The sequence below is a fragment of the Bubalus bubalis genome, chromosome 7 (assembly GCF_019923935.1).
Source record: "Bubalus bubalis isolate 160015118507 breed Murrah chromosome 7, NDDB_SH_1, whole genome shotgun sequence".
Taxonomy (NCBI): domain Eukaryota; kingdom Metazoa; phylum Chordata; class Mammalia; order Artiodactyla; family Bovidae; genus Bubalus; species Bubalus bubalis.
The window spans coordinates 108,461,369-108,474,456 of NC_059163.1; the positions used below are offsets into that span (position 1 = coordinate 108,461,369).

Here is a 13,088-nt window from a genome sequence, read left to right on the forward strand (position 1 = left end):
CATAATTTGTTGTATAGCAAGCTCCAGTGTGGAGTTCAGATGCACTTAGATTTATCTATGCAACATTCTCACACCAAGAAAAAGAAGGATAAAAATATATATATTTAACTTGGTTCCAAGTCATATATGTGACAGGAGAGTTGAAGTCATCTTTGCACAGTACAAACTGTGCAGTCTTACTTCAAAGTGCACCATTCCCTTAATCTACACAATAAAATGATTTACCACTGATAATGCCGTTAAGGAGCATGCTCTCTGTAGTCCAGCCCAGATGTACTTAGATCTATTCATTCACCTCAAATATAAGCCATGTAGAATTCTGACCTATTTGTATTTAAGAATATAATGTTTAATTTAAATCATTGGCACAAGTTTTTCTTTTCTTTCAGTTTCAGGTTTTTAAAATTCTTCATTCTTTCTATTTTGCAAATTCCGAGGGTTTACCTTAGCTGTGCCATACAAATCATTACATCAGAAATTAAAACTTAGTAAATATCAATAGACCTATCCTCCATATGTTTTGTGACATCTCTGAGTCATCATTTTTTGCCTTACATCTTTTCTTAATCACTACTTTAATTTATCTCTCACTGTATTATTTATCCCTTTTCTCTCTTTATTTATTCACTTTAGGGATTTTGTTCTGCCCATATTTTTTTGTTGTTTTTTAATTTACAAATTGTCCACACTTACCCAATCTAGACCAAACATAATTTCCCTTGTGCTCTCTCTGTGCAGGTGGCTCAGTGGCAAAGAATTCACCTGCCATTCAAGAGATGCACGAGACACAGGTTTGATCCCTAAGTTGGGAAGATGCCTTGGAGAAGGGAATGGCAACCCACTCCAATATTCTTGCCTGAAAAATTCCACGGACAGAGGAGCTTGGTGGGCTATAGTCCATGGGGTCACAAAAAATCAGACATGACTGAGCTTGTAGTACCATATCTGAACTCAGAATCTTAGATACTTAGATTCTACCAAAAGAATGACCTTGTATTTCAGGCTTTTTCCAATCTTATTACAAAATTTTCCTGGAGTATACAATGTAACGCAGTTGTCCAACGTCACACAGATTAATAGAATCAGGATTAGGGTTTAAACCAAACTTTGACTATAAATCTGCACACAAATACACAGGATATTCAGAACTAATTCACATGAGGTTACAACTGCAAAGCACTCACACATGTCAATGGCAGAGAGAAACGGCATATAGATCTTCTGTCATCTATTAATATTTAGGGGTTCTGGTACCAGAACCCCTAATATTATTTAGGGGTTAAAAACCCCAGTATTTAGTCAAAATGTTATGTCAGAAAATATTTTTAAAACTGAGTATTTCATTTATCCTTTGACATCCGGTTTTATTTTACCTTTCTTTTTAATTATTAAAGAAAAAAATTATCCATCATACACACATGTGTATCCCATCATGAATATACCTGAATTTCAATGTGCAGTCTTAGACTGCAAAATATATGTATATAACACATATCTCCTTCAAGATAAAATCCTATCACAATACCATTTTATTTCATGAATCCTATCTTATTGGGATTTGAACTGCTGAAAACTATTATTTTTACAAATAAAATTAAGAAATTTTGTGTTTAACACATTCTGATTTTATGTAAAAATTATTTTCATTAGAAGCCATATACTAGTATCTAAATAGGAATTCAATGGATGACTTTGCAGATTTTTGATATTATCTCTTCTAATATCATCTATTACACATATTTTCCATTGTTAATCCCTGTGAGTCAACATCAAGTCTATCATTAAATTAGCTTTCATCTTATAGTCTCTTCTCATAGTCTGAAGGAATTAGAACAGTTTATTGTTTATTTTAGCAGAGATGAGACACATTCAAAGGAGAAGATACTATGATGTTACTAATTTCAAGACTTATTGACCTTTGGATTTCCCAAGTATTGAGATATTTGACCAATGTGATATGAATTGGCTGTCTACATGGATAAAATTACATAACTTACTGTATTTAAATTTAATATTAAAATTTAACATTTAATATTAAATACAATAAAAATTCAGTTAGTCCCTGTAGTCACATTTTAAATACTCACTAATAACATATAACTAGTGGCTACCGATGGGCAGTGCAGATACAAAATACCTCACCTGTCATACCAAGTCATATTGGACACCGTTAAGAACATAGGAAAATCTTTTGGCTTTTTGCTATTTAGTCATAGACTTACTTAAGAATGAATATTAAATATAAACCTTATCTCTTTGCCTTCTACAGTGTACTTCAGTTTTATTTTGTCTCTTGTTGTTGGACTTTTGCATGAGTGAGTGAGTGAAGGTGCTCAGTTGTGTCCGACTCTTTGCGACCCCATGGTCTGTAGCCCACCAGGCTCCTCAGTTCATGGAATTTTCCAGGCAACATTACTGGAGTGGGTTGCCATTTCCTTCTCCAGGGGATCTTCCCAACCCAGGGATCGAACCCGGGTCTCCCGCACTGCAGGCAAACGCTTTACCATCTGAGCCACCAGGGACTTCTGCATACTTTTGTACAAAACTGCCATTTTGTTAAATGTATGTAAGCAGCATGGTATATTGGAGAAGGAAATGGCAACCCACTCCAGTGTTCTTGCCTGGAGAACCCCATGGACGAAGAAGCCTGGTAGGCTGCAGTCCATGGGGTGGCACAGAGTCAGACACGACTGAAGTGACTTAGCAGCAGCAGCATGGTATATAATAAATGTGAGTGAATTTGAATCAATATTAACTCACAATATTTTAGTTAATTTGAATTCTAAGCCAGATAAGGTTTTTGTTGCCTTTTTTCTCAAATTTTGGCTTCCAAGGTGGCACTAGTGGTAACAACCTGCTTGCCAATACAGGAGACATGAGACGTGGGTTTGATCCCTGGGTCAGAAAGATCCATGGAGGAGGAAATGGCAATCCACTCCAGTATTCTTGCCTAGGAAATCCCATGGACAGAGGAGCCTGGTGGGGCTACATTAGTCCATATAGTTGCAAAGAGTCAGACACGACTGAAGCACCTTAGCATACACGCATGCTCACTCTCACATTTGGTGCAAAAATTATTTTTAGGAACAGTTCAGTCAAAGCACGAACCCTGAAACAAAACTTGGACCAACTTCTGAGGTACCTGCATTGCTGACTTCCTTCCAAATATAAAAATTGTTTGGAAAGCATTTTTTAGTTATAAAAAAGTAGCTAAGTATTAATTTTTCATACTCAATAAATATTTTATTCTTGAAAGGATCAACTTTATTATTAGTTATAAAACAAAATAAATCTGAGTTGCAGAGAGAATTCTTAAGAAGCTCAGAGAGATACTAGTCACATCTGTATCTGCTAAATGGGCAACCCTAGGTACACTGGTCAGTTCTAACCTTAGAGACTTACATTATATATGCAATGAAATATAAACTCCTCATTGCTCCTGGATTAATCCAGTGTGTGTCTGCAATCTTCCTTGTCTGACTTTCCACTACTGGTTTCCTGTATAGCCTTACAGATCTCACTAGCCATCTTCTACTATGTTTTCCCTTTCAAAAACTCTCTTTATCACCTTGCTGGTTTTCTAAGTCCTTCATAAATTTCATTTATGCTTTTTTAGGTCACCTGTGCCACTGATTTTTTTCTCTTTGCAACTATTACAGCACTTACTAGTTAAAAAAATATTCATTTTATCCTATCTTATGTGATGATGTTTATTTTTTTATTTATTCTAAGTCCCATTTTCTTTACCAACTCTTGAGATCAGGAATATTATCCAAAAATGTTTATAAGTTGTGCCTGACAATGGTGGTTTATAATTACAAAGTACTTTCAGACAGGTCTTTACATTTTGTATTATTTGATTTTCTGAATGAATAGTACTTCCCTAGAAAAGAGTAGAAACTCATTATCTATTAGTTACTTTTTGATATGTCTTTGCTTTTTCTTTTCTGCTTGCTTGGTATTTTTCTACTTATTTTTCAGTAGAACTAATATTATTTGAGGTAGGAAGCCTACTTGGAATTTAAGTTTTCCATATATTTCAATATATGACTATATATATATATGACTATTTTATAGATTCAGTTTGTGATGTATCTACTAAAAAGTAATAAACTAGGGGACACCCAATGTGCACAAGAAAATAAGAGACAGTTGTGATTTTTAACACTAATATAGCATTGATTATGTCCCTACTTTTCCTAGGCTGTGCTGTCTGATGTAGCAGCCACCAGCAACATGCACTTACTTGTTTTCACATTAACGTTTTTTTTTTTTTTTTTTTTTTAATTTAAAAACTCAATTCCCCAATCACACTCCTTATAGTTCAAGTGCTCGACTATTACCTATGTCTAGTGATCACTATGTTGGACAGCATGAAATGAATCTTTCCATCATCACAGAAAGGTCTATTAGACAGCAGTGCTCAAGGAATGTGTTTTGCAATTCAAGGTACTCCCCTCTAGAAGGTCAGCCTTGTTAGAGACTGAAAAGAAGCAACTGAGTTTTCAAGTCAAATTTAGAAACATACACCCTACATTTGAAGGGTAATAAATATTATGATAGGAGAGTTGTTTGAGATTATTAAGCAAACACATTTGCAAACTGTTCTTCAAGATCAAACAGTATAGTACAAGGAACATATAAGATCCATAGTGACTTTCATGCTGTTTTTATTGGAAAAGTTCAACTTAGTTAAAACTCTTTTGACTACAAGTAACAGAAAATCTGGTCCCATCACTTCATGGGAAATAGATGGGGAATCGGGGGAAACAGTGTCAGACTTTATATTTTTGGGCTCCAAAATCACTGCAGATGGTGATTGCAGCCATTAAATTAAAAGACGCTTGCTCCTTGGAAGGACAGTTATGACCAACCTAGATAGCATATTAAAAAGCAGAGACATTACTTTGCCAATAAAGGTCCGTCTAGTCAAGGCTATGGTTTTTCCAGTGGTCATATATGGATGTGACAGTTGGACTGTGAAGAAGGCTGAGTGCCATCAAGAATTGATGCCTTTGAACTGTGGTGTTGGACAAGATTCTTGAGAGTCCCTTGGCCTGCAAGGAGATCCAACCGGTCCATTCTGAAGGAGATCAGCCCTGGGACTTCTTTGGAGGGAATGATGCTGAAGCTGAAACTCCAGTACTTTGGCCACCTCATGCGAAGAGTTGACTCATTGGAAAAGACCCTGATGCTGGGAGGGATTGGGGGCAGGAGGAGAAGGGGACGACATAAGGTGAGATCGCTGGATGGCATCACCGACTCGATGGACGTGGGTTTGGGTGAACTCCGGGAGTTGATGATGGACAGGAAGGCCTGGTGTGCTGCGATTCATGGGGTCGCAAAGAGTCAGACACGACTGAGTGACTGAACTGAACTGAACTGAGTAAAATAGGAACATATTAAAGATTCCAGGAGGTTTTTTTTTTTTTTTTTTAACAAACTCAGGGGTGGTATTATAACTATTGCACTTGAGAGGAACTGGAACCAGGTATTTGGAACCAGGACTGCTATTACTCAGTTTCTTTCATTCTGGAGCTACATGCCTCTGCTCTGCTCTCCTTCATGCATATACTGCCTTCTTTCTGTTGCCTTTGCTTCTCCACTTCTGAGATCTAAACAACCAGCCCACAATAGCAGCTATGCTTTCCCTCCTCTACAGTCTCTCTCTCCTTTTTTATATATACTTGTGTAACTGAGATTATACAGAATCCATGTATTTTCCTGCTGTACTCTGTAACAGGATTATTGTGTACATTTCTTCACATATTAGAAGACATCATATTTAAAGGATCCAGAATATTTATTTACTGTAAACTATAATAATCAATTTATAATTTATTTGACAAATCCCCTTTTGGGCAATACGTTTTATTCCTAATTTGCTCTTATAAATGATGATCTATATAGTACATTGTGTTTTCTGAGCATGTCCTTACTACAGTGTAGTCTAGCTGTTTACTAATAGTTTCTGGCATTATGGCATACATACAATGAGTCCAAGGACTAGATGACTTGATCATCTTTGTATCCACAATGTTTGGTGATGAATGTGACTGTCTTTTAGCCTTAATTTTATATTCACGACTGAAATACTTCATAAAAAGACAATAATTGCTTTAGAGATTAGTTTGAACTATAGGTATTTGACCCTAATAGAACACTATACTAATAAGAAAAAATTAAGTTATTATAATTCCATTACCTGACAAACACATTAGTGGATTTATTTACCAAGTCAAGCCTAGGGATTTTATTTTTAATTGATAATATACAAGTATTAATTGCATTCAGAGAATAGACACAACTTTATTTGGAGCTCTTAGTACATGAATCTGTTCAATAAATACATGTGGTTTGATCAATACTGTCTATGTATCCTAAAATGGAGATAGAGGAAATTTTCAGTTATAGATCATTCTCAGTCAAACAAAGAATTTGCACCTCAATGCTATGACTGTTTTCAGCAAAGCAACTCGTGAACATTTACTTCAGGAAATTTTATATTTATACTAAAATAGCAGAAGCTTGTTTCTTATACATAATAAAAATGAATTGACATGCTGTGATTACTGACATGCTGGAAGAAATCAAGTGTGTTATGAAGGGGAAAATATTTAAAAATAGAAATAAGAACTGTTAAAGTAATTACCAGCAGGTTGACATCAACTTGACAGGTTATGTAAGATACAATGTAATGTAACATCATGTCATTCCATATCTTCACATACTTTTATCTCACAGAATTCTGGGATTTTAAGTAATCATAGCAGTAAGCTTAATCCTTCAGAAATGTTAATTTACTTCTTAGCTACATATCTGTGTTGACTATGTCAGTTAATTTTCAGACATACTCAGTTTCTTCAACATGCCTTATATACTGATTAACCCAAGACTGAGCATCTGTTTTAGCAAGAGAATTCTTCCATAGTCTGAATTCATCCAAAAGTATTTCCTCTTCAATAGGTGGAATTAAATGACTAAATAGACACATACTTTCTGTGAATGTAAATGTCAAAATGAAACAAAACTAGCTTTTTGATCCCAACCCTCAGGTGACATGTTTGATGAACAATATACAGTCAATATTAACTTTATTATATGGGTGTGTATGTGGTATGTATGTATGAAGGAATATAAGATTTGTGCCATGCTGAGATTTGAACAAAAGAATTTTGTTCAAATTTAGCTGTGTGGTGTGAAATATGACTATCTCCATACTTATCTACATTGCATGCAATGATTTTAGAGATGGATTGTTTTTAAAGCCACTGATTCATGGTAAAAACAAGCCACCCGACCATCCCAGTGACCCAGTGTTAGTTGCTCAGTTGTGCCCAACTCTTCGCGATCCATGGACTGCATGCCGCCAGGCTCCTCTGTCCACGGGATTTTTCCAGACAAGGATATGGGAGTGGTTTGCCATTTCCTTCTCCAGGGGATCTTCCTGATCCAGGGATTGAACCCAGGTATCCCACACTGCAGGCAGGTTCTTTACCAACTGAACTACCAGGGAAGCTCCCTACCAGTGACTTCAGGTTACTCTTAAATAGGTAAGACATAGTGAATATCTGGTCAATGCTACAGTGGGTAACATGTATACCAAAGCCATGCATTAACAAAAAGGTTCATGATCTGAATAAGTAAGAGAAGGTAGTCCTCAGAGAGAAAAATGCATCAGACACACAGAAATATAGAGGCCAAAAGGAAAAGCAATCTCTAGAGAGAGCAATATACCTAGCTTTATATTTTTGAAATCACAAATTTTAGGTCCTGGTTACATGAACTCGGCCTCATTTTCTGTTTCTATTTTTCCCTGAGACATCCTATTAGATCTTTACTAAAAATCCTTCTGTTATGAGCTACCTAAAGTGGTTTTGTGATTTTTCCATCTTAAGAGATCTGGCAAACAATGCCTTTTCATCAGGGCAAAACATGAAATAAGAACCTAGGTTTTCATACCCCTAACCTGGGCTCTCTCCATGTTCTTGGCTAGAACTCATTTTCTCTATGATACAAAACAAAGGATATTACATGAAAATTTCTGGAAAATCTCAGAATGAGACAGTATCATAAGCTTTGCAATATACATATTCATAAAGCCACTAGCAAAAAAGAAAACACACACACATATATGTTTGATTCCTGATACTACTTTTGTGCCTGAAATATGTATAATACCTTAGATAAAAATTATCTAACTAAAACTGATATACTATTGCTGCTGCTGCTAAGTCGCTTCAGTCATGTCCGACTCTGTGCAACCCCAGAGACGGCAGCCCACCAGGCTCCCCCATCCCTGGGATTATCCAGGCAAGAAGACTGGAGTGGGTCGCCATTTCCTTCTCCAATGCATGAAAGTGAAAAGTGAAAGTGAAGTTGCTCAGTCATGTCCGACTCCTAGCGACCCCATGGACTGCAGCCTACCAGGCTCCTCCGTCCATGGGATTTTCCAGGCAAGAGTACTGGAGTGGGTTGCCATTGCCTTCTCCATCGGTAGGCTACCAAAAATCAACTTTGTTCAAATTTTTTCAGAGTACTGAACCAGAAACTGAAATGTGACTCTTATTTTAAAAGTGTTTTATGATGTTTTAATATTGAATATTGCTATTGGTTTCTCATTTTAAAACAGTAGTTCTAAAGAAGAAAGCATATTATTAAAATGAAGGAAAAAAAGGAAAGAGTCCATGTTGACTTGTGAACACAGATCATCATTGCTTCTCTTTAACTGCACTGTTATGATCCCATGGACTCTCTCCTCCCAGACATTCATACATTAAAAACATGTGGATTTTTCTTAAGGTGTTTGAGCAAAATAAAACTTCGTAAGAATATATATATCATACAACTAAAAGGACTATTCCTCATACCAATTATAGAAAAGAAAATTTTGACAGTCAAGTCAAGCTAATAACATAGCAAACACTCTCCCTCTCCCCTAAAATAGCTACAATAGCAAATATATATATTTGTCATTGCCTCTTCAAAGTTTTCATAAAGAAACAGAACATAATTGATAAAATTGAATTTAACTTTTATTCTCCTCCCAAGTAGGAGTAATTCCCTCCTTCCTCTAAAAAGATTATTATAAAAAAATTGGTGTGTATTATTCTTTCCTGTCTACATTTTTATTTTTAACTAAGTAGTTCTCAAAATTGTTTCTCATATAACCCACTTACTTACTTAAAATTATTAAGGAGCTCAAAGGGTTTTACTTTATGTTGGTTATTTATATTTATCATATAGAAGTTAAAACTGAAAAAATCTATTTGCTCATTTATTTTAAATAAGGCCAATTACACATTATTATAAATATCATTTTTATGAAGAATGACTAAATCTTACAAAAAAAGAAAATAGTACTAGGCATAGTATTTTTTTTTACATTTTTGAAAGAATTTTTATGTTTGTCTAAATAGAAGAAAGCAGGACTCTCATATCCACTTCTAAATTAAAATTACTGTGATATGTGGTTTTATTTGTGATACAAAGAGAAAATCTGGCCTGACACAGATATGTAACTGGGAAAAGAAGAATTTCTCAGACCTACTAATACCTTAGACCTACTAAATTTATTTCAATGGCCTTAGGGGTTTTGAACTATACCTTGAGAACCATTGCTTTAATTATATGTGCATTTATTTATAAATATCTATAAATGTATAAATACAAATTTACTTAAATGGTACTGTGCTGTGTAAATAATTATGCAGCTGTTTTGAGGTTTATCAGGTTGACACATAGCTGTATTCATTTACTTTACCTGCTTTATAATAATTCAAACACTCTAGTACTGTTGGAGAGAGAGAGAGGGGTCATTGAAACAGAACGGGGATCCAGAGAGTGACCTGTTCTTCTACGGGAACTTGGTTGACGATTGCAGAGTGAAGGCTTCCTTAATTGGCATTTATCATACTCACCACTCAGGTGCTTAATAACTGTACATGCTAATCACTAAGAAAAAATGAAAGATGTAGACTGTAGAAGAAATAAATCTAACGTGCATCAGGTGCTAGGGGCAGATAACGAAACTTCTGGCAGATCAGCACCACTTGTGTTACTGATCAGGGCCATTGGCAGATATCCAGTCTCACAGCAGTAAACAGTCTTACCTAAAATGCAGTTGCTTCAATGTCTTTTTATTTCCAGCACATTTTTTAGGGAACTTGCTTTGGAGTCATGTGAAGTAGGACAACAATATAAAAGAGAAAGAAGCCTTTGTAGTCATGGGACTGGAAATTTGTTTACTGACCAGTAAACTACTTACCAAAGAAAAAATTCCATATGCCAGTTCCTTCTAACCCACTTCTATTATTCTTGATGCTTCTGAATTATTACTGTGTGGACATGTAAGGCAACTCCTCCAAACTTCCATTGTATCTCATCATTTAGCACACTGTATTTTCTGAAGAATTGTTCTTGTTAACCAACTAATCATAAGAATCAATTTTTTTTAATGTTCCATTAACTATGTGACTGCTCAGGCAAATAAAATTATTGTCATACCTGTCAGGTCACTGCCACCTTTTCGGTGAACAGACCAGCACGCAAGGAACTAGTATACATTTCCAGAAGCAACAATCAGAAAAACAAAACAGAACAAAAACTTGGTTCTCAATTTCTAACATTTAAAAAGCAATATATAACAAATGATATGATGATGACAAACATATACCACCCGGGTAAAATATCAATCTCCTTGTCATCTTTTCACTTTGATCCATACTTTTTAAATCCCAGTAGATTTAAAACAGCTTCATTAGGCCCTATTCTTCCCCCAAAGTGACACAAAAATAAAGGCCTAACTGTCAATCTCCCATTCTTACCTCATTCAGAACAATTTCAGACTTCACTAGAATAAAAATTTATATTAATTTATATTAAGAAATTCCCTAGAGAAGGAAATGGTAACCTACCCCAGTATCATTGCCAGGAAAATCCCATGGACAGCGAAGCCTGCCAGGTTACAGTATATGGGGTTGCAAAGAGTCAGACAGAACTGAGTATACCCATATTAAGAAATTATACATGAACTTACAGGTATGTTTACATGTTAAAAAACATATTTTGGCTTAAAAATAAATTAATAAAAAAATAAAAATAAACTGATCAATATAAAGTCTGAGAATCATTTTTCATATGAATTTTTAAACCAATTGAACTTCTTCCTATAAGAAATATGAATGGCAGATACTAATGCTGGCAAGCACAGGCCTGTGATTAAAATTAACAGATTCAGGTTGGTAAAAATGTATAGTCTCTAATAGTTTTATAAATAAATTGTACTATTTTAGAAGTAGCACTCCTGATAAAAATAACATGCTACTAACAGAGGTCTCTTGCCCTAAGCATCAAGTTGATGGAAATTCTCATAGATCATCCCTATCTCTCTCTTCCATTAAAGCTTAGATAAATAAATATCATTATTTAAAGTCCATGTTTAACCATTTATCATTATGTTTGATTGCCCAAAGATAAGTGGCCAATATAGAGATTGGTGAGGTGGGATGCATACTGGTTTTGATAACTATTATTTTGAAAATGGATTTTGAGATGTGTTTTGAGCAATTACTGGAATAAATTTAAGAAAATGTTTATTGTATTACATCAACTCAAATTACTTTAGGTAAGAAGATTTTATTTATAAGACTGAAAAGTCTAGACTTAACTGGATCCCGGAGTTGGAAGGAGATCATGAGAACTCTTTCCTTCTTCTATACTTCACATCTTTGCCCTCTGCATTTGCTAGGTTCTTAATCAGGTCTTCTCTTTGAGTTGGCAAAATGGTCATAGTAGCTTTAGGTTTTCAAGATATTCAATATTTTAGTACTGATATTATGTCAGTCAAGACGAAGATGATTCTAATTGGCCCTGCTTGAGGTATCTGTCAGCTATGGGTCAATCATAATTCCCAGAGGTATTTGATAACCTGATGGGTCAGCCTTGGTGATTCATGGTAATAGAGGTGAGGCAACATTAATTCACCTTCTTATCTGGAGTGGAAGGTGCAGTGTCCCAAACGAAGAGAATACTCTGTCTTCAGAACAAGGGTGAACCATGCTAAATATACAAAAACAAGAGACGTACTCAGTAAGTCACTGAAATTCCTTCCAAGTGTAACAGTGAAAGCTATCATTAATTCCTCATATATTAAGATGTTAAAAAGTTTATCAACTTGTAGTCACTCCTCTTAAATCCTGGATTACTCAATTTCTCTTATTTTTCTCTCTTTCATAGCAATATTACTTGCATTCTGAATGATAGATAACAAGGTGATGATGAAACAGATGAGACCCAAGCATATTGCATTTGCTTCATTCATTCATTCATTGGTGAAATAGACAAATGAGTAAACTAACACATTAATATTTCATTAAAATGTATAAAAAAGCTCTACGAAAAAGCAATAGGGTAAAATAACATAGGAAAGAATGTATCCTATTTATAGGAAAGACTACTAATGTAAAAATGTAATGTAAAGAATGACAACAGGATGCCATAAAGTCAAGACAGTATGCATATAGATTTGTGTTCCCAACTAAATCACATCACGTTACTCAGAGAGAAAATGTGTAACATTTATGTGCACACTGGGATAAACTGACAGAAGAGTCAACAGCCAGAGGCAGGCCTGCAGGCTGAAGGCACGGAAGGTCCCTCTTCACCAGCTGTAGGACTGAAGAATTACTGCAATTGAGCAACCCAGGTGTACATATCTTATTTGAAATTTTTGAGCATAAAATCAAGGAATTAGTTGAGGAATCAAGAAAAGGTTGCTAAGTGAAGATACAAAGTTATTTAGAAGGAGACAGAGACTAGGATTCAGAATACACACCATTTTGTTGTAAAAGGGAAAAAAAAGGAACAGAGCAGATGAAGTCAAAAAGGTTTAGAGATCAAAAATCAAGTAATTTCCAAGTTATTGGGGAGTTTTGCCATCTCAGAAATCCATAGAACAATAAAACCCCTATGATCTGTATTTATCAGAGGATTTCAATAAATTCATAATTTCTATGGGGCTCTGAAGAATTAACATATTTAATTAACATTAAATTAATTAAATGATAATTTAATGATAGCTCAGTTGG

The 13,088-nt window shown here is 35.0% G+C and overlaps 1 protein-coding gene across 5 annotated transcripts in view; it reads right to left on the reverse strand.

The window, feature by feature from the left end:
• CCSER1 (coiled-coil serine rich protein 1) overlaps positions 1–13,088 on the reverse strand; it is a 1,462,911-nt gene that overhangs the window by 357,377 nt on the left and 1,092,446 nt on the right. For 2 of the 5 annotated variants that reach the window (XM_044946326.2, XM_044946325.2), the window contains one exon: positions 11,513–12,060. The exons of the other annotated variants lie outside the window; for them this stretch is intronic. In XM_044946326.2, the coding sequence (XP_044802261.1) occupies positions 12,040–12,060 (21 nt within the window). In that variant the 3' untranslated portion in view covers positions 11,513–12,039. Of the gene's footprint in view, positions 1–11,512; positions 12,061–13,088 lie in introns of those variants that run through there. 5 annotated transcript variants of the gene reach the window in all.